General features: G+C 36.9%; 1 protein-coding gene across 1 annotated transcript in view; it reads left to right on the plus strand.

Moving 5' to 3' along the window:
• Positions 1 to 2,140: 2,140 nt before the first annotated feature.
• LOC126824076 (mitogen-activated protein kinase 1) overlaps positions 2,141 to 23,208 on the plus strand; it is a 40,940-nt gene continuing 19,872 nt past the window's right edge. The window contains exons 1-3 of the mRNA XM_050553253.1: positions 2,141 to 2,301; positions 12,387 to 12,513; positions 14,095 to 14,150. Coding sequence (XP_050409210.1) covers positions 2,171 to 2,301; positions 12,387 to 12,513; positions 14,095 to 14,150 — 314 coding nt within the window. The 5' untranslated portion in view covers positions 2,141 to 2,170. The remainder of the gene's footprint in view (positions 2,302 to 12,386; positions 12,514 to 14,094; positions 14,151 to 23,208) is intronic.

A 23,208-nucleotide genomic window follows, 5' to 3' on the forward strand; every position in this document is an offset into this window, starting at 1 on the left:
TAAATATGATGCCATGCACAGGTGTGAAGTGATGTTTTGATATTTAACTTATTACGGATACGTTTAGAATCTAAATTTACACATTTCTCAACGGCGAAGTCATTAGCCTTTCTATTGAATTTAAAACGTAAGTTTGGTACATATTTGATACTTGGCGGAATTCACGTGTATTCGGATTAGGCTATAGAATTGCATAAACTTCGAGTTGCTGCGCCAGAGCTGATTCGCGGTCTTGCGAGAATTTTTGCCGGAATCTTTTAGGCCTTCTGATGTCGAAGAAATAATTAAGTTGTTTCATATTAAGATATTCAAATTGACCTTGGATAATTGAGTGACAGGTTAGTCACTGAAGCGACAGGTAGCTTTTTTTCAACATTTCTAGTTGATATAAAATCTGATTAAAATACGATTTATATTTCGTTTCGTTTTTTTAAACTAGGTCACGAGTTGTAAACAAGGCTAGCGCTAATTCTAAACCTAACCCTAGCCTTAACCTAGCCCCAATGCTTACCCTAAACCTCACCTACAGTCTCGCCAATAATCACGTGCCCTAACCTTATTTACATCTCAACGACCATGACACAATTGAGCTGGCCTTAACAAATAGATTTAGCCCTACATACAGATCTGATCGGTTGTAGTGAAAGGTCGCGACAGGGGTCATACGAGCGGCATTCGAACCTATTACATCAGACGTTGATTAATCAATCAGCGTTGACGTTCCTAGTGGTTTACCCACAGTTCCGTGCACCGCACTCCAAGAACTCTGCACCGTTACAGACCGTTTTATTGGCCTATGGTGTGTGATGATTTGTGCCTGACAATGGATATGACCCAATCTGATTAAAACACAGTTCTTATTTCGTTTCGTTTTTTATAGTTCGAAATTCCGTTAGACTTGTCTTTATTACACTAGGATCTGGAAGATTTGTTATGTAACCCGCGTTCTGGATGATATGAGGGATTAGCCAATGACACGGTCTGTTACGGCGTGAGAAACATCAACGCTGATTGGTTAATCAAATGTCGGACATTAAAAAAAAGTATTCATAAATGGGTTGGGTTACTACAACTTTTGAGAGGGCCCCCGAAATTGAGGCTAAATTGTTTTAAAATAACACCACCCCCTACTTAAAGAATGGTGTGGCGTTAGGCACTGTTTATTACACTGATTTTAAATGTTGTATCCATAAGTCAATTTAAAAAAATTTCGATTCCCGAAAAACTGATGTAACAAATCATGATATTGCCCGAAAATAATTTCGCACATAAAGCAGAGTGACACTGTTAATTATACTGATTTTAAATGTTTTATCCATCAGTAAATTTAGAGAAATTTCGATTCCCGAAAAATTAATGATACAAAATAATAATCGATGTCCGAAAATTGTCGCACAATGCAGACTTCACCCCAAAATATTATATTAATTTTGTTTCCACCCATGTGTAAGAAAAATTTTGCTTTAAATTTAAATTTACTAATAAGGGAAGAGTCGGCGTAACCGGGAAAACGACCCTATAATTACTTTTAGTGTATCTTTAAACGAAGCCGTAGAAAAGTTACACTGAATTAACACTCCCAAATGATTTAAAATAGAACAAGTCAACACAATATATGACAAAAAAACTTTAGGTCGAAATTTCACTTTAAAATCATCCAATATGTCAACAACCGAGGAAGTATTATAGGCTACTATCACCTATATTCTGTATAGCCTTAATTCTTGAAAAGTGAGGTTTTTTTTGTGTAAGTCGGATTTTCTACTTTTGTATGCCGCTTGAACCACACATTAGAAAGAAAAAAAAATAAGAAAAAATAAAACACTTTCTAAAATAATGCACGTATTTTACAAGAAGAGGAAGTCCCTTTAAAATGCAGTAGCCACATCAACTCAACACGGGCACCTGCTAACCCCATTTACGCGTCATCTTACAAAGTTAGAACAGCCTGACACTTTATATGTTTATATTTTATAACTGCAGGGGATCAGAAATGATTGAATATATTTCGCCATTCAAGGCCATTTTTTGTTTTATTTGTTCAATAATGATTAAACCGCGTGAATCAGGAAATTATTTGTCAAAATAATGCTCGCTTTTAGCTTGACGGGTGACGTCAGAGATTATTGTCACGTGACAAGGAAAGCCATGCCGTGCGTCATTTTCCAAAATGGCAGCTCTGAATACACCAACATCAACCAATGATGAAAATTATGAAGTAGTACGGGGACAAGTCTTTGAAGTCGGCCCAACTTACACTAAGTTATCATATATTGGAGAAGGTGCATATGGCATGGTAGTGTAAGTACATATTATGATATTTCAGCTGAAAAATTCGTATTGAACTTTGCTTCAAACGCGACCCAAACAAATCAGTCGCCGAGATAAATAAGTCATTCAATTCGTACAAATAGGTTTGACATCTGCATCGTTTTGTCCATTTTTCTATTGCATCTTTTGTTTTTAAGTGAGTTTTTGCACGCTCTTCATTATAAGTTTGCATATAGCACTTATATCACGTGATTTCTGCTTTTATCTTTATAATCTTGGAGAAAAACAATGCAAATTTTATATTATTTTTCTGATGCTCACTGACTGATCCCTGATGGCAGACCTGCAGTAAACTGTCAAATCTTGTAACCACAGATTTGCACAAAGGGTCCCGATAAAAGTTCCTACTTATATTTGATCTGGTAGGCTGTACCACACTGTCAGAAATGAGCTTGTACAAAAGTTGAATTAATATATACAGTGATCTGTCAGTAACAATGTTTTTAATAATATAGTAGGCTACTTAATAGTAGTTAAACCACACACAGTGACAATTTAAAAGTGATTTTGTAACAAAACTAATAAATTTTTTTAATGTGTTTTTTGACCCGTAACGTTATGAAGGTGAATAAACGACTACTCATTTCTACTAAGTCTTGGCTAAAACACATTATTTAGGACAAAAGTGCCTCATGAGGGTCAGGGCTTGCCACGAGACGCGAGTAATTACTCGCGCGCACGCTACGCTCGCGTAAAACCAAATTTACGTGAGTGATTAAGTACTCGCACAAATATAAAAAATAATTTAATCAGAAATAATTGAATATCGTAATATAAAAAGCCGTAAACGATGCCAACGATGGCAAAGGGAAGCCCAGTTTCTCTTGCAACGTTCTTGTCATGGGAAGACGATTTACAGATATTTTTTTTTGCCAAGGAAATAAAAGAGTATGCATTGTCATTGTGTGTGAAATTGCTTTATTCAACGTCCGCTTCCACCGAAGTGACAAGAGCATTGCCATTAGGCACATGAAATTTAAATGGCTACTCACGCACATCATTCTGCGTGAGTAAATACATGTACTCGCCTCACTCGCGCAAGTCTATATTTGCGTGAGTAGTCATCTACTCGCCTTCAATTTGCTCGTGGCAAGCCCTGAGGGTAGAGAAAATAAATTGCCTTGCAATTCTAAGTATCATTTCAAGAGTTCAATATTTTGGCCTTTAAAATTTAAACTTTTTCGCTTCAGCAGCTGTTTCAAATGCACTTTTGTGAAGTTTTTTAAGTATGGGGGTCACTCTATGGTCACTTTATGTTTATGGGCACGACAATGTATAGTTACTATACTTGTAACGTTAAACTGTGTGTTTAACGTTACAATTGATACAGTCTAAGAATCCTTATGCAAGTTCAAATAGGTTCAAACGCACAATTGTCAACACATATCATTACAGTTTGTATTGGAATAAGTAATTCTATGACAAATAGTGAAGACTGGACCACTAAAATAGTTACGGAACAGTTTTTCTTTGTGGTTATGCGTTCTACATTTGCATAGCGATGTTTCTTGTAATGACGTTTTACGCAAGCCGCCATGACACCTGCCAGTTGAAATTTCGCGGAGGAATTGGGTTTCATCAAATCATATAATTATGCGGTAAGGCTTCACCTTTATTTCAATAGGAATTGATTTATTATATGTTAAGCTAGGTGCAGTACTGTTTTGGGTCAGTTTATGTGTAAATTAAGGGAGCTATAGGCCAGTAATCTTTTTGTAGTGATTTCACTAAAAAAAACTTGTGCAAAGGAACTCTGTAGGACAAGCCACTACTGTGGCTGGAGTAAGGCGGAAGACATCAGTAGTGGAACTATTTCTAGACAATGTAGTGTCCGTGTATCCTTTAAAATCTGTAGACAATGTAGATCTAATGTATCACAAACCACAAAATAAATGATAAATGATTTTCTAAATGGCACCAAGAAAACAAGTCTTTAGTTAGTGAGAGGTTTCCTCCAATTGCAACAATTGCAAATGATTAAATTTCATTTAATAATTTAAATATGGCTATCGTCCAGTGATGGTGATTCTTTTTTACGTGTGTCGATAATGTTTTTTGTCATACATCTTAGTTTATTAGTTAATTATTAATCAGTTAGAGAAGAGAAGAGAGAGAGGGAGAGAGAGATGGGTTTAACCTCCACTCGACACAAACTAGGTCATATGGTTTAATTTTTTATTTCAATAATTCACTTGCACGTAGGGGGTCTTTAGCAGTGGGAGGAAACCGGAAGACCTGGAAAAAACCCATGAGGTTGGACAGGCGACCCTACTTCTTGTCACGTACAACTAGGGATTCAAAACCATGCCAGTTGACTCAATGACAGGCCTTATGATACAGCGCGCACGTGTTAACCATTCGGACAACCAACCCCCAGTTAGTAAAGAATAATAGTAATAAACTAATAACGATATATAAAAGATTTAACTAGGTGTCTTCAAATACAAATCGGTTGCTTTGATGGTTTCTATTTTAAAATCAAAATGGCGAACATTATGAACGACAGGAGCTATAGAGGCTCAGTGAGTAAGAAGTTGGTTCGCAAACCCAGAGGCCAGGTGTTATTCCCTGCAACTGTGGTGCAGAACAGTCATATAGTTATTTGAATGGGACAAAAAACACATTGGTGTGCATGTATGTAAATGATCCCTTGTCGGTTCGAATTCGATATAATTATAAGAGTAGGTCTCAGAAGAGCTTACTTTGGCTTCCTCCAATCAATCTTTAAACCATATTTTTATTCAGGTTGACTGAATGGGATTGGTGAACAGGCTTAGCCTATGTAAAACCCCTCTCCCTAAATAATTTGTATATATACATATATATTATTAATACAAAAAGGGTGTATATACATAGTTAAAATGGCTAACACATACAAATCAATCAATTTTATATTTAACATGTATGACAGTAAAATAAGATTTAAATTTATTTGGCATAAAAAACATACTGGAGTGGAGAAACTATTGACATAAAATATTACCTGTGTCACATGGTTTATAAAACCTATTACTACATTATGATATATTCTTGTAAACAAGAGCTTGCCTGGAAATAAACCACCTGTCACGGACTATTTCATTTTGTCACGACACAGATTTCTATGGTGTTTGTATTTTTATTGATATTTTTAACACGTCTTACACAAAGGTACAACTTCAGTAGTGCATGGCATTTTATCAGGTACAACTTAAATCATTATTTCCGCGTCTGACCACAAATAGAGAGGGAGAGGGGGAAATGGGGTTTAACATCCACTTGACACAAACTAGGTCATTTCGGGACTAACATATATGTTCAATTTTATTTCCATAATTCGCTTGCGTGTAGGGGTCTTTAGCAGTGGGAGGAAACCGGAGGACCCGGAGAAAACCCACAAGGTTGGACAGGCGACCCTACTCCTTTTCACGTACAACCGAGGATTCGAAACCACATCATTTGACTCAAAGACAGACTTTATGATACAGCGCGCACATGCAAACCATTCAGCCATCCAACTCCTCTGACCACAAATAAGAATTCACAACGTTTACTAGATAACAAAACAACCACACACACAGTTATTATATACTAACAGATTTACCTGGTTAGGCCCGTAACTCCGAAAGGGGCAGGCCATTGCCACCAGGCCTATGTTACTCCCGGTCCGAACTACCTCTATACACCATCACTTGCATTTTTGCAAGCCTGGAAATAACACAGTTATTATAAACTAACGGATGACCTGGTTAGGCCCGTAACTCCGAAACCGGAAGGGGCAGGCCATTGCCACCAGGCCTATGTTACTTCCGGTCCGAGCTACATTGTACCTCTATACACCATCACTTGCATTTTTGTAGGCCTGGAAATAACGGTTTTAGATGTACCTGACAAAATGTCAGGCACTAACTTTGTGCCGGACATGTATTAATAATGTCAATAAAAAAGACAAATCAGTGCCGGACAAAATGACAGGCACCAGAGATTTTGTACCTGACCAAGCTCAAAATGTGTCTCTATTGTCTGTGACAGTTGCCTTATTTCCAGGCTTGCAGTTTTGGGAAAATATCAGAAGAACCCACATTCACTTGACTGGTCAGGTCAGCCCCTTCATTATAGAAGTGGGTCCTCATTTTTCAGCTTGATAAAAAAATAAATAGCAACTCATAAACACAGGCTGTGAGGAAGGATATTGTCATTATTTTATAAAAAATATATAATATTTCATCTATGAAGGAGGAAAGATATTTTTCGGCTTTGGTGTGAGGAAGCATATTTTCTGACTTACATGTAGTTGTGAGGTGACGAAGAAAAGTGTGGGTTACACGGGCAGGGATGTGAGGAAGAATAGAGGGCAATCTGTTTAAAGGGACAATAACACTCTTGCTGGTTTGACAGCTCCAGAAAATAAAAAATAGCCATATTCTAAGTACTAGATGTTTAAGTGTCTTACCTGTTGTGTAAATTATCCATTAAATCCTATTTTACTTGTCCAGAGGGTTCAAAAATATTTTTAAATCCAAGTCACATTTGAAAAGCTTTACGTCAGGCTTTTCAAATCATTTAGTTGAATTTTTCCAATTTTTTAAATTAGGTGTGTTAAGATGAAATTTGTATCATCAATTAATTGGAATATTGTAAAATAGTACAATTTGTTGACCAGAATAAAGATTGGGACATATTATTCAGTTACAACAAGAGTGGTATTGAGCCTTTAAAACACAGATCCTATTTCGTTTCGTATTTTTATAGTTCATAATTTTGTTTTACTTGTCTTTACTACACTAGGATCTGGAAGAGTTGTTAAAATAACCTGCGTTCTGGATGATGTGGGGGATTAGCCAATGAAATCGTCTGTTAAAGGACAATATTGGTGCCAGTCATTATCACATATGTGATAGAGCTGGTTAAACACATTCTAAATATACTTTTAACGCAGAGATCATTGCTACGAAAGCTGAGTAATACACCTTTCCCGCATCAGCAGTGACGTAGCCAAAGGAAAACACGAGTGACCGCTCTATATAACTGACTGAAGCGACGAGTGATAATAGATACACGGCCGAATTTCTGCTCACTAATAATTTCTTCGAAGACCCAAATTTGTTATATGGGACTGTAAGAGGATATCTGACAATTCAATAAACTAATTGAATGTCATTAGATAAGAGAACACGAAAGAAAAACAGAAAAAGTCTGTGCATTACCATGTTTTTATAAGGTATAGAATGAATATAAACAAGGGAATGTACGGACTATTTCTATTTTTCTCGTGTTCTCTTATCTAATGACATTCAATTACTTTATTGAATTGTCAGATATCCTCTTACAGTCCCATATAACATCTTTTGGTCTTCGAAGAAATTATTAGTGAGCAGAAATTTGGCCGTGTATCTATTATCACTCGTCGCTTCAATCAGTTATATAGAGCGGTTACTCGTGTTTTCCTTTGGCTACGTCACTGCTGATGGGGGAAAGGTGTATTACTCAGCTATCGTAGCAATGATCTCTGCGTTAAAAGTATATTTGGAACGTGTTTAACCAGCTCTATCACATATGTGATAATGACTGGCACCAATATTGTCCTTTAAGGCGAGTTTTTGGTGTGATTTGCACAGAACTGTGGGTAATCCACTAGAAACATCAACGCTGATTGGTTAATCTAATGTCTGACGTGATAGGATAAAAAGTCGCTTGTATGACCTCTGATACGACCTTCCACTACAGTCGGTCAAATCTTCGTTTGGTGTAGGCCATCGAAAGTATAGAAAAACGAAATATATTTATAGATCTGTGTTATAATCAGAACAGAAGGCATATTGAGGGAAAAAGGTACATTGTGGAATGATAATTATACATGTACATCCCCGGATAAATACATACACCATTGTCATTACTTTTCTTCCCTGATATTTATCTCTTTATCACTTTGTACAGTAAATATTGACTTCCTTGAAGTGTGTAAATCATTTGTATCTTTTTTTACCCCTCAATATGCCTTCTGTTCAATCTGATTAAAATACAGACCTACAGTGTATATTTTGTTTCTTTTTTTTTTAATACTTTTCTTGGTCAACACAGGGATCGACCACAGGACATCCAGGTTATAAGCCAACATCTTAATCAATGAGCAACCTTGGCTCCTTAATAATTAAAGAACGGATACAGCAGGTTAATGTACATGTAATGCTGATAATATCTGTTACAGGCTTGTAAAGTGTCTTCTTTACAGGCTTGTATCGTACTTGTAGCATAGACCTGTCTTCATTAGCCCAGCGGTTGTACGTGACAAGGAGTAGGGTCGCCTGTCCAACCTCGTGGGTTTTCTCCTGGTCCTCTACGCGCATGCAAATTATGAAAATAAAATTAAACATATGTTACTCCCGAAATTACCTAGTTTGTGTAGAGTGGACGTTAAACCCCATCTCTCTCTCTCTCTCTCTCTCTCTCTCTCTCATTAATTAGCCCAGTTGGAGGGGGTGGATGGCCGAATGGTTAACATGTGCACGCTGTATCATAAGGCCTGTCATTGAGGCGACTGGCATGGTTTCGATTCCCCAGTTGTACGTGACAAGGAGTAGGGTTGCCTGTCCAACCCTGTGTGTTTTCTCCGGGTCCTCTGATTTCCTCCCACTGCTAAAGACCCGAACGGGCACGCAAATTATTGAAATATAATTAAACCATATATTAGTCCCGAATTGACCTAGTCTGTGTTGAGTGGACGTTAAACCCCATCTCTCTCCCTCTCTCTCTCTGAGCAGAACAGTAGGACGTTAAACCCCATTTCATTTCATTGTAGCATAGGTTGACCACAGCTGCTTTAGCGAGTCACTGACGAAGTCTGTTCTTTGTTTTCCCCCAAAAAATTGAAATAAAATCAATGTACATGTATAGAACAAGTTTTTTAAAAAATTTAAAATTGTATCTGTACATGACCTGTTAGAAGATTGACAAATAGTCGAGGTTTCAATAGTGAGAATGCAGTAGGCATGATTAAAGATTGGTTTTATGCAGGTATGTTGCAATCTTTATAGCTTGTGAGGTATAGATTGATATTTTTATAGAAAAAAAATAAAATTTAATGAGCGCCATTTCAACTAGACTTCTTGATAAAGACTAGAGAAGCCAAGTCGAACCTTGCTCATTAAAGTTACAATTTCATATTTTCTAAGAAAGTCAAAACATAATTATTTCTATGTCTTTTGCTCAATAGATTGTCAACTCACTATTATACGAACATAGGTTATCTTTCTCACACTTAAAAATCTTCACACCGGAAATAATAACACAATAACCTCCCTTGTTTTCCTATTCCCCACCATGGAATAGTTATCTTCAAACGTTTGAATTTGAAGTTGAAAATGATATTTTTGCCAATTTCTCAACTGGCAATAGTGAATTATAGGATTAATAGGATTATTCTTTGACAAGGTAGGACTGTTTATAGATACCATCTATTTTAGGGCTTTATTTTAATACGTTTTTAAAAATATAACTTACAATTATGAAATTGTAACTTTAATAAGCAGTTGTATTCCATATACGATGCATGTATAATATTGTGACATCCAGTTCAATTACTAAATGCCATTAAAACAATTTAGTTTGTGAGATGTGAGGCTGATGTTTACAAATAACTTGTAAATGATTCGTATTGTTTACATACACATAGAACTATAAAACACCAACATTGATCAGTTATTTAATGTTGGTAATATACACTGTATAGAGATGCTATAAATATCAATAAATCATGCTTGGAATGTATAATTATCTACCTGTATAAATCAGTGCTATCAAGCCTGGAAAAAAAAGCATATGTCATAGACTTGGTTAAGAGAGAGAGAGATAAATGGGGTTTAACATCCACACGACACAAACTAGGTCATTTCGGGACTAACATATGGTTTAATTTTATTTCAATAATTCGCTTGCGCGTAGGGGTCTTTAGCAGTGGGAGGACCCAGAGAAAACGCACGAGGTTGGACAGGCGACCCTACTCCTTGTCACGTACAGCCGGGGAATCGAAACCACGCCAGTTGACTCAATGACAGGCCGTATGATACAGCATGCACGTGCTAACCATTCGGCCACCCAACCCCCCATAGACTTAGTTAAGCACAGATTCAGACTTTGACTTTGTCAGGTACAGTTCCCCTACTAGTGTTTGTCATATCTGCTACATGTACATACGTAACCAAAGTCTTAGGAGGGGTGGGGGGGGTGACTGAATGGTTAACTCTAGCGTATTGGGATCAGGGGGTCTGTCATTTAGTCAAGTGGCATGGTTTCGATTCCTACAGATTATCAATATCACACAGGGGTTGGATGGCCGAATTGTAAGCAAGCGCTCGCTGTATCGTACGGTCTGTCATTGAGTCAACTGATGTGGTTTCGATTCCCCGGTTGTACGTGATAAGGATTAGGGTCACCTTTCCAACCTTGTGGGTTTTCTCTGGATCCTCCGGTTTCCTCCCACTGCTAAAGACCCCTACGCGCAGCCGAATTATTGAAATAAATTGAACCATGTTAGTCCCGAAATGATCTAGTTTTATGTTAAGTGGACATTTACCCCCCTCTCTCTCTTCCCCCCCCCCCTCTCCAACCCCCATCCCCGCTACATACATGTACATAGTTGTGTTATTTCTTTGTTTTGGTAGTGCCAGACATTTTGTCAGCAATTACATTATGTATGAATTGTCCCAAGACGGATGTCCGAAGTACTTCAAAATGTTATTAAATCAGTGTTGAAATCAGTTAGTGTCGACATACCTTTTATCTTTTCATCGTTTTATGGTGAAACAAAGTAGTGCAGCTTTACGGTTGTGTTAATTACACATAGGCGTACGGGGAAATTTTTGACTGGGGGGGGGGGGGGGCGGTGGTGGTTGGTGCCCAAAAAATGTTGTTAGGTTCTTAGTATGTTACATAATAATAATAAATTCGCTGTTAAATTGGACACATTCAAGAACACAATTTCTTTTTTTTATACAACTTTTACAAAATACAATTGTGTGCCCAAATTTTCCCAGCATTTGGTGCCCAAAATGGAGGGGCGGCCGCCCAGCTCGTACACCTATGTAATTACATGTACATTATACACCTAAAATTTGTATTGCCAGACATGAGTGGTGGGTATTATGTCTGTACTGAGAATATGATACATGTACATATTTCGATTTGGGTGCTACAGTGCAATTCTTATCTTGATTCATAATCGAGTCACAGTGTCTACCAATGTATAACCAGGCATTTGAACATAATGCTTGGACGACATATTTTTCCTGTATTATGTATATTCTGTTATAATAAAATGACAAGAATTATTTATTTTATGAATACAGGAAAAATATGTCGTCCAAGCATTATGTTCAAATGCTTGGTTATACTTGTCAATAACCAAGTGTTAATTGAATTTGGATATTTTGTACACATACATGTAGGACTCAATCTGTTTAAAATACAGATCTGTATTTTGTACACATACATGTAGGACTACATGTAATGCATATTCCTGAAGCAATGGTCCGAAAAATCCCTCTCTGTCCATTGCTGGATTGGCTTCTGATACTTGAGCTTTTGAGGGAGTGTGTGTATTCTTCCCCTTCAATCAAATCTATCCCAAGTACAGTAACATGACAGCCCTTCATTTAATCTGGGGTCTTCCCTAAAACTTTGGACAGTGATTTAAGGTATTGAAAACGGTGAAAGTATTCTTCGTCTCCATACAGTATTGTTTACATTGTATTTGTGTTGATAGCCTCGTTTGTCACATAATTAGTTTTTCTGGAATATTCTGCACTGGTTAATACTATAGGGCATAATAAAATCGTGAGTCATGACGTAAACGTTACGTAAACATATTTGTTCTAATTTGGAGCTTTGTTTAAAATGTAACGATATTGTTACGCAGTTAGCTATTGGTTGTTATTTGGACTATTGACCAGTCATAATTTTGAACAGAAATTTGCTTCCATTAAAGCAGTGTTTTGTGGGATTAGCTCTAATCAAACGAAACCCTGCGAGGAGTATGTATGTATATGTTGTTATCAAGTTCTTTTATTTATTAATTTCAGATCTGCTTACGATAATGACACTAAAACCAAAGTTGCTATCAAAAAGATATCACCGTTTGAACACCAAACATACTGCCAAAGAACATTACGGGAAATAAAAATCTTAACCAGATTCAAGCATGAAAATGTAAGTCTCATAAAGATATTAATCAATTATCATAAGTCCCATAGATATATTAATCAAATATCATAAGTCCCATAGATATATCAGTCAATTATCATAAGTCTCTTAACAGTCAATTATCGTAAGTCCCATAGATACAAACCTTTAACATTGAAGTGACGTAAATTGGTCTGGGTAACCTATTTACGGCAAATATACAAATTTAAAGACCGTAGAATTGTAAAAGGAATAGACCTACACAACTTATATAAATAAACAAAATACCAATACTTCTTTCTTTAAACTAATTTGGGATGTATTTGCCGTTTGCCGTGATAAATTTCGAGCGCTGAGTTTGTGTACAGAGAAGGACGAAGGGGTTTAAATACGACTGGGTGGCTTTCTTCGATTTTTTTCTTTGTGCTTGGCGGCAAAAAATACTGACAGGCGCAAGCACCCGGAGCCGCCAGGCGTGGCTACATCCCTGATAAATTTGCTTCAAATCCTTCTCAAAACTTTGTAATTGTCAAGGAATACCCTTGCTATAAAAAATCGATCAAAAGAGGTCACATTTGTGTAACTTGACTTAGGGGTGCGAAGTCAGAGGAGAATTCATTGCATACACAAGTCGATGTTGTCTTTAATCGCTTACTATCTATTACAAATATCGAATCCTAATTAAATTCTCGGATTATCCACTGCCCACGTCTTTTTCCGTGATTTTTATCTCAAAGTGTTGTACGTCTAACTTTTCATAAAGTTTATCAAGCGCTCAATCTCCGCGTGCAATCTTTGACATCATACGTGCAGATATTCCTAATCGTCAGGCTTTTGATTGGGGGAACCCTGACATTTTTGTCCTGTATACGCTCTATGGGTGTTTTTCAAGGAATCCATTCTTTTTTTCTAGTAAGATTGGATATCTCTACTTTCCATATACATGTACATGTATATACCAAAATTGCCGTACTTTTATTGGAAATAACCACCCGATAAATACTTTTCTGGGAATCTATCTTTAATATATCAGTCAATTATTGTAAGTTCCATAGATATAGCAGCTTACCATCATTATACTGTGATGTCGAGAGTTTTATCATTTCATGCGAATAGCATGTGAATAATGACTTAAGAATATTTGAATAGCATGTGAATAATGACTTAAGAATATTCGAACTGCATATGAATAATGACTAAGAGTATTCAAATAGCAGGTGCATAGTGAATATTCAAATAGTAAGTGAATAAGGACCTAAGAATATTCGAATAGTAAGTCAATATTGACAAATAATATTCAAATAACATGTGAATAATGACTTAGAATATTCAAATAGCATGTGAATTATGACTAGGACTTCAAATTACATGTGCAGAATGACTTAAACTATTCAATACATTCAGTAGCATGGGAATAATGATTTAAGAATATTCGGAGAGTAATTAAATATGACTGTGAATATTCAATTTGTAAAATTAGCTGGAAACGTAATGAAATTCACTTGTCCATCAATTTTACTTCCTTGTGCAATATATTATTTAAATCACATATATATATTGTCGTTGCCTGGCAACGTGATTTGATGTTTTTGTGTTTTTATCTTACAGATTATAGATATTCGTGATATATTAAGAGCTAAATCAGTTGACAGAATGAAAGATGTGTATCCTTTATCTAAAATAATTATTGTGATTTGTCCATCTGCTTAATTTATAGATGTCATACAGTCTCCGCAGATCTTTACATATTTGTCAGAACAGTACTCCAACAGTCAGGACTTGAAATTCTGGGCCCTGTTTCTCGAAATCTTAGCTAAAGATAAAATCCAAATTTTAGTAGATACTTCAATTATGATTGGCTAAGTACTAAAATCAATCTAATATTATCCAATCAAATTACTAAAATTTGGATTTTATCTTAGTTAAAATTTCGTGAAACAGGTCCCTGATCAGATGAGTTGTATCTGACAACTGTGTCAGATACTAACACTGTAACCTGGGTAGCATTTAATCTTGTGTATCTAGCACTTATTTCTTTCACATTCGTTTAATATCAAATATTTGTTTTATATTCGTAAAAATCGTTTAAAATCTACATGATAATACAATTTAACCTAACATTTTCATGAACTCACGTGATATTACAATTCAACCTAACATTTTTACAAACCCAAAACAGTCTACTTGATATTTGTAGCACCTAACATTTTCATGAACTCAAAACTGTTGACATGTGCATGATATTAGTTTATTACAGTGTGCATAATATACAATACAATTTAACCTGATATTTTGAGGGCTTGGATGGCCGAATGGTTAGCACATGCGCCTTGTATCATAAAGCCTGTCATTGAGTCAACTAGCATGGTTTCGAATCCCTGGTTGTACGTGACAAGGAGTAGTGTCGCCTGTCCAACCTTGTGGGTTTTCTCCGGGTCCACTGGTTTCCTCCCACTGCTAAAGACCCCTACGCGCAAGCAAATTATTGAAAAAAAATTAAACCATATGTTAGTCCCAAAATGACCTAGTTTTTGTTGAGTGGACATTAAACCCCATTTCTCTCTCTCTTCCCCCTAATATTTTGACAAATTCAAAACTATTGACATGTGGATGATATTGATTCATGTGGACGTATATTGTCGTTGCCCCTGGATGTCTGTCCACAATTTGTTTGTGGACACTCTACACGTCACAATTTTTATCCGATTTTGACAAAACTTGAAATATAGGACTATCTCCCAAAGATCTCCCAAAGATTGGCATGTATTGGACCATAACTTAATGGATTTTGGCCCCTGATTGTAAGAAAAATTGCGTTTCTAGCTTGTGGATACTCTAGAGGTCACAATTTTTATCCGATTTTGATGAAACTTGATATGCATCCATTCGATATTCGCGCATATCGCATCGTGACTTCCTGAATTATGGCCCCTTATTGTACGAAAAATGGTGTTTTTAGCTTGCGGTCCCCCTGGAGGTGACAATGTTTATCCGAATTAAAAAAACGTTTTAGTAAATCACCATTACACCCTAATGATGGTTGAGTTAGAATTTTGTGAAAATCGGACCAAAACTGCCGGACAAAATGGCTGCCCCTTATACGCAAATAGTGTAAAAATATGGTATATCAAGGTTGTGGACCTCTAGAGACACAGTTTTTATCCGATTTGGATGAAACTATAAATATATATTTTTATTGTAAAGATCTTGGTTCCTTTTGATAATCACACATATCCGAACGTAACTTCCTGGATTATGGCAGGGGGGTTGGATGGCTGAATGGTTAGCGTGCGCGCGCTGTATCATAAAGTCTGTCATTGAGTCGACTGGCGTGGTTTCGAATCCCCGGTTGTACGTGACAAGGAGTAGGGTCGCCTGTCCAACCTCGTGGGTTTTCTCCGGGTCCTCCGGTTTCCTCCCACTGCTAAAGACCCCTACGCGCAAGCGAATTATTGAAATAAAATTAAACCATATGTTAGTCCCGAAATGACCTAGTTTGTGTCGAGTGGACGTTAAACCCCATTTCTCTCTCTCTCTCTCTCTCTGGATTATGGCCCCTGATTGGTTGAAAAATCGCATTTTTAGCTTGTGGAATCTCTCGAGGTCACAATTTTTTTTCCAATTTTAAAAACCGTTTAGATATATCACCATTCCACCATAATGAAGGTTGAATTGGAATATTTGCACATTTCAGACCATAACTTTCTGGATCTTGGCCCTGGATTGTACAAAAAATTGTTTTTGTTTTTAGCTTCTTCTTTATTCATCTCTTGTTATATGTGGGTGTATCCTGCCTGGCAGCCACTGGGTGTTGATATATATACATGTTCCTTTACCTAGTTATATTGTCTTTATTAACCTAACTGTCTTTTATTGATGTATTGATTTAATTCTGACTGTTGGTTACGTTGTGATGTATTGATTTAAGTCTGACTGTTGGTTACGTTGACTTTATTGTCTTTTATTGACTTAATTGCCTTTTATTGACCCTAATTGCCCTTTATTGACTTAATTGAAATGACATAATTATATTGTCTTTAATATTGATAACTATGTAAATTTATGGTTTTCACAGTCACCTTGCTATAAATTACAGTATATAGCTAACTAAGGATATTCCTTTTACAATAAACTTCATTATTGTATTGCAATAAATCACCATTAACAAGCCTGGAAATAAGGCACCTGTCAAAGACAATGTCGGGCACAGATTCCGGCTTTATCAGGCACAATAACCTTGCTATAGATTATTGTATTGTAATAAATCAGTGGAGCCACGGTGGCGAAGTGCAAGTTATGCACAAAATATGATATGAATACAAAAAAAAAAAATTTTTTTTTCAAAATAATAACTGCAAATATTTGATAACTATATAGTTAAATGGACTTTATGGCAAATAAAAAGTTAACTTTTACATTAGATTAATATTGAATATTCATGATAGATTTTAACTGCACATCAAATGACCAAAACTGCTATTCAAAAGTTGATTTGATTAGCAAAAATTTATTAAAACTATTTCAAAGCCACTATCCAAAAAATAACATTTCTTTAAAAAAACTGGAGGATGATACACGCAGCATCCCAATTAGATCTTCAACTATCGATAATTTGATAGACATTGCAACGGATGATTCTTCTACAGGAGAGTCGGCGATAAATCTCAAGGCTGAGGGTCAAGGTCGTCTTGGTTCTTCGAAGCAAAATGATGTTTCTTTTCCTACTAATTCTAATAAAACAGCTGCGGTGCGCAAATGGCTACGAGAAAATCTTGCAAAGTATGTTCTTTTGAAGAACAAATGAGTCTTGTAACTTCGTTAAAATGTGAAATTTGTGTTAATTACTGTAATAAAACAAAAACAATGTGTGACTTCTCTATGGCATGGATAAGGCCCAAAAGAGCATTTGGGACACAGGGGTTGGATGGCCGAATGGTTAGCACGTGCAAGTTGTATCATAAGGTCTGTCATTGAGTCAACTGGCGTGGTTTCGTATCCACAGTTATACGTGACAAGTAGGGTCGCCTGTCCAACCTCGTGGGTCTTCTCCGGGTCCTCTGGTTTCCTCCCACTGCCAAAGACCCTACGTGCAAATGAATGATTGGAATAGGATTGGACCATGTGTTTATCGTGAAATGACCTAGTTTGTGTCAAGTGGACGTTAAACTCGATTTCTCTTTTTCTCTCTACCACCTGTGAACTAAGTATAGATAAGCAGTTTGATGGCTTGATGCTTTACAAAAAACATAATTGTGCAACTAATTTATATGCATCATCCATGCGTTTTAGGAATGCCATGGGGAATATCGGCCTCACTGTAAGCTTGTTTGGGTTTCGATTCCTTGGTTGTACATGACAAGGAGTAGGGTCGCCTTTCCAACCACGTGGGTTTTCTCCGGGTCTTCCGGTTTCCTCCCACTGCTAAAGACCCCATACGCGCAAGCGATAAATTGAAATAACATTGAACCATGTGTTAGTCCCGAAATGACCTAGTTTGTGTCGAGTGGACGTTAAACCCCATTTTCTCTCTCTCTCTCTGTCTGTAAGCTTGTTTACTTAGAAATAATTGTTTGGCCTTGCTGTGATTTATTGATTAATGAAAGACCTTGTCATTGTTTATGTCTGTGTATTCTCGTATTATTGTGGAAAAGTAGTTACTGTAAGAGTAGTAATTAAGAATCTTGAAATCCGTTTAAATCTCTGCCATAATATGTATGGTCTAGAGAGGTAGGGGATCACGGTGGCTAAGTGGGTAAGACGCTGGCTGGCTAGCTGGCCTGGAGGTCGGGTGTTCGATCCCTGCATTGGCAGAGAAAGTTCATCCAGATTTTCCAGGGTGGTTCCCCCCTGTCAGTGATGCAGGACTGAGGGCCTGACAAGACAGTTGTCTACGAAAAACCGAGGTCCCGTGTACATAAAAGATCCCTTGACAGTTGGAATTCGGGTAGGCCGAGGTGCCGCTGTCGGGGTAAAATTTCCCTATTAGCACACTGTATGGCGTATGCCCATCTTTAGCCCAGTTCGGAGCAGAACCGTAGGACATTAGACCCCATATCATTTCATTTCATTTCTAGAGAGTTAATTATAGGCTTGAAAAGTATTTAATGTAAAACTGTTAGGGTTTTTAAGTTTGCCAAGCATTCTGTAATGGAACGAAATGAATGGCCTCGCAGGAAAATATTGTTGCAAGAGAAATTGTAAGATTTAAGATTTTATCACCAGAATTATATTTTGATTGCAATTGGCAATCGAAAGTGTGATCAAGATTGACTGACATCACTTAAGAATCCTGTGACAGTTGGAAAACAAAACAAAAGTAAGTCACAGCCTGGAAATAAGGCACCTGTCACAGACAATGTCAGGCACAGATTCAGGCTTTGTCAGGCACTAAACCTCTGGTGCCTGTCATTTTGTCCTGCACTGATTTGTCTTTTTTATTGACATTATTAATACATGTCTGGCACTAAGTTGAAAATGTAAGGTACTATTTCATTAGTGCCTGACATTTTGTCAGGTACATATAAAACCGTTATTTCCAGGCCTGAGTAAGCCACAGCGTCGCTATCAGGACAAACTTTCCCTCATAGCATTAGCACACTGCACGTTTAAAGACCATCTTGATGCTGGTAAAGAATAATTTGACGTTAAACTCCATTTCAGTGCAAAGCATACATGTATAATGCTTTCTTCTGTCGCTAACTGTTGGTAGGGGTGGGGGGTGTACTGGTTGAATGGCATTTAGTAATTGAACACATTAAAATAAACACAACAGTTCTATGGATAACAATTACTATATTTAATTAAAGCTATGTTTCAACAATGATTCTCTTGTCGTTATCAAGTTTAAAATAAACACAACAGTTCTATGGATAACAATTACTATATTCAATTAAAGCTACGTTTCAACAATGATTCTCTTGTCGTTATCAAGTTTAAAATAAACACAACAGTTCTATGGATAACAATTACTATATTCAATTAAAGCTACGTTTCAACAATGATTCTCTTGTCGTTATCAAGCACAATGATTCTCTTGTCGTTATCAAGCACAATACTGGATAACGACAAGAGAATCATTGTTGAAACGTAGCTTTAATTAAATATAGTAATTGTTATCCATAGAACTGTTGTGTTTATTTTAAGGGGGTGTGTCTCTCTCCAGTTTCCTCAAACTGCTAAAGATTCCTTGGTTGTACATGACAAGGAGTAGAGTCGCCTGTCCAATCTCGTGGGTTTTCTCCGGGTTCTCCGGTTTCCTTCCATTGCCAAAGACCCCCTATGTGCAAGCGAATTACTGAAATAAGATTGAACCATGTTAATTTTAGTCCTGAAATGACCTATTTTTGTGCAATCTGATTAAAACACAGATCCTATTTCGTTTCGGGGGTCACGGTGCAGGGAACAAAATAACTGTCGACAATTGGTTAACAGTGTGAAGTATTCTTGATGAATTTTTGCTAATCAAATCAAATTTTGATGAGCCCTTTTGGTGATTTGATGTGCAGTTACAATATCTTGTGCATAAGCAATGTTAATTAAAAATAACTATAAAGTATCATAAGGCCTGTCATTGAGTCATCTGGCGTGGTTTCGAATCCCCGGTTGTACTTGACAAGGAGTATGGAGGAGTATGGTCGCATGTCCAATCATGTGGTCTCTCTCTCTCTCTCTCTCAAATGATAAATTTGCCAGGTAGAGTAAGAACAAAAATGGTGGTTTGTGTTGTTTTGAACACTTTGTGTTAAAAAATATGCTTTGTTGTATTCCCCTCACACCCTCATTGGATTGTCCTGAGGGTAGTTAGTAACAAGAAACATAGTTTTAATTCAACACTGCCATACTGCAAAATCTATAATACACATTTCACTTTATTTGTTTGTATGAAATGTAATGAAATGGGGTTTAACGTCCTACTTTTCTGCTCCTATGCTGGGCTATTAATGAAGACGGGCATACGCCATACAGTGTGCTATGAGGGAAATTTTGCCCAGGCAGTGGCACTATCGCCTACTCTAATATCGAATTCCAACTGCCAAGGGATCTTTTATGTGCATTCCAATGTATACACGGGACCTTGGTTTTTCGTATCATCCGAAGTTTTAGACAGCTGTCCTTGTCAGGCCCTCTGTCCTGCATCACTGATTTCTTTGTATGACTGATTATGTCAATACATATTTCACTTTATTTGTTTGTACAACTTTGCTTGTGTCTTTGCAGTCTTATTGTTTACTGCAAAGCGTTAATAATATGACTGATGATATACAAAGTCTTTATAAACAGTCTAGCTAACAGTTGAATATAAATATTGATACGGCAAAAATGTACTGTGGACTATGGTATAGCAATATATCGATATAGCAATATTTTTTTGACAGCCCAAGTACTGAAGTTGGTACATACAGGTAGTTGAATCGGATTTATTTCCTGTGTATTATTGATTAGTAATCACTAACAATATTTATTTTGGCTTACGAGCTCGATTCCAGGCAGGTAATTGTCTAGTATGGAATCCGATTATTAACATGATATGTGTTTGTCAGTATTAGTCTGTTGCTGACATGGAATACATTGATAGTCGTATCGTAATTGGTTAACAAGTTAAGCAAATTGTTGATGGTTGTCGATCAATATCGTTCAGATTATAACCCTACTGGAGCCTAAAAATACCTGTACACTGTACGAGGTTGGACAGACGGCCCTACTCCTTGTCACGCACAACTCTTCAGATTATAACCCTGCTGGAGTCTAAAATGCCTGTACACTGTAGACTGTATAGCTGCCTGATGGGGTTTTCTGTTGGGAAAGAGAGAGAAAAATGGGGTTTAACGTCAACTTGACATAAATCATCTTGACACAGACTAGGTCATTTCCTGCGCATAGGGGTTTTTGCATAGGGGTCTTAAGCAGTGGGAGTGGGGGGGATAATTGAAACCATCCATGCTGTTTTTTTGTGAATAGGCCTAGTTGTGAAAGAGATAAAGAAAGAGAAAATTATCTTGACTCAGACTAGGTCATTTCTGGACTAACTTGTTTCAAATTTCAATAATTCGCTTGCACATAGGGGTTTCTGCATAGGGGTCTTAAGCCGTTGTGTAAGAGAGAAGGACAGAAAAATGAGGTTTATCCCCCCCCCCCCCACACACACACACGACACAAACTAGGTCATTTTGGGACTAACATATGTTTCCATTATATTTTAATAATTATTTTGCGTGTAGAAGGGAATCAAAACCACACTACTTGATTCATTGACAGACCTTATGATCTAAAGTGCATGTTTTAAACCATTTTTCCACACAATAGCCCCTACCGCCCCCACCCCCCCCTTTTTCGGTTGTGAAGATTGCTATGTAAATAAAAGAATACAGTAAAATGTCTTGTCAATACAATATTTCCATCATTTTCAGACTGTCATACTGTTAAGGGATACTCGATTTAATGTTCCAGAATTAATTTTCTTAGTTCCATAAATAGTGACAATCTAATGGACGTTAATCCCCATTTCTTGACAGTTTGAATTCGGTATAAGAGTAGGCCGTAGCACCTCTCTCCGAGCAAAATTTCCCTCATAGCACACTGTATGTGCTATGCCCGTCTTCATTAGCCCAGTCAGAGCAGAACAGTAGGACATTAAACCCCATTTCATTTCATTTCTTTGTATCAATGGACGTGACAAGGCGTAGGGTCGCCTGTCCAACCTCATGGGTTTTCTCCGGGTCCACCGGTTTCCTCCTCCTGCTAAAGACCACTACTCGCAACCGAATCATTGAAATATTAAAATTGAACCATGTGTTAGTCCCTAAATGACCTAGTTTGTGTCGAGTGGAGTAAACTCTCTCTGTCTATTTCTGTCACTGTATTTATGGACATTAAACCCCATCTCTCTCTCTCTCTCTATTTCTCTCTCTCTCTCTATTTCTCTCTCTCTATTTCTCTCTCTTTCTATATATATATATATACATCTGGCTGATTAGAGAACAGGAGTATAGTTCCACTAATAAAATCAATACAAAGAACCATTATACAGCCACAAGCTAAGACCATTACAGTATTAAATTATACACTAAATCTAGAGTCATTTTCTGACTTTAAAATCAAATCTAATCTATAACATTACAGTAAGTACCCTTTGAGACCTGATCTTTATGTACTGACAGAGAACTCTATTTAATATAATTTGTTTTTGACATCTGCTCCTGTCTTAGATAATGTCATGGAGTAGATTGCGCAAGGCTGATATTATATTATAAATAAACTACTTCAAGAAATTTTCAGATAGGGAAAAACAATCTGATTGAAACACAGATCCTATTTCTTTTTTTCTTTTTTTAAAGTGCAAAATTTCGTTCTATTTGTCTTTACTACACTAGCATTTGGAGGAGTTTTTATATTACAGGCATTCTGGTTGAAGTGAGGAATTAGCCAATGAAACTGTCTGTTATGGCTAGTTCTTGGTGTGTAATGCACAGAACTGTGGGTAACCCATTAGAAAGTTAATGCTGATTGATTGATCAATGTCTGGCACCATAGGGTGATTAGGGTCAAAGCCGCTAGTACGACCCCTGACGTGACCTTCCAGTACAACCGGTCAGATCTTTATGTAGTGTAGGCCATCAAAAGTATAAAAGAAACGAAACGAAATATACATCTGTATTTTAATCCGATTGCGGGGAGGGGGGAGGTATCCACCTTTGTATATGATTGCGTGCATTTCAAAGAATC

The sequence above is a fragment of the Patella vulgata genome, chromosome 6 (genome assembly GCF_932274485.2).
Source record: "Patella vulgata chromosome 6, xgPatVulg1.2, whole genome shotgun sequence".
NCBI classification, from domain to species: domain Eukaryota; kingdom Metazoa; phylum Mollusca; class Gastropoda; family Patellidae; genus Patella; species Patella vulgata.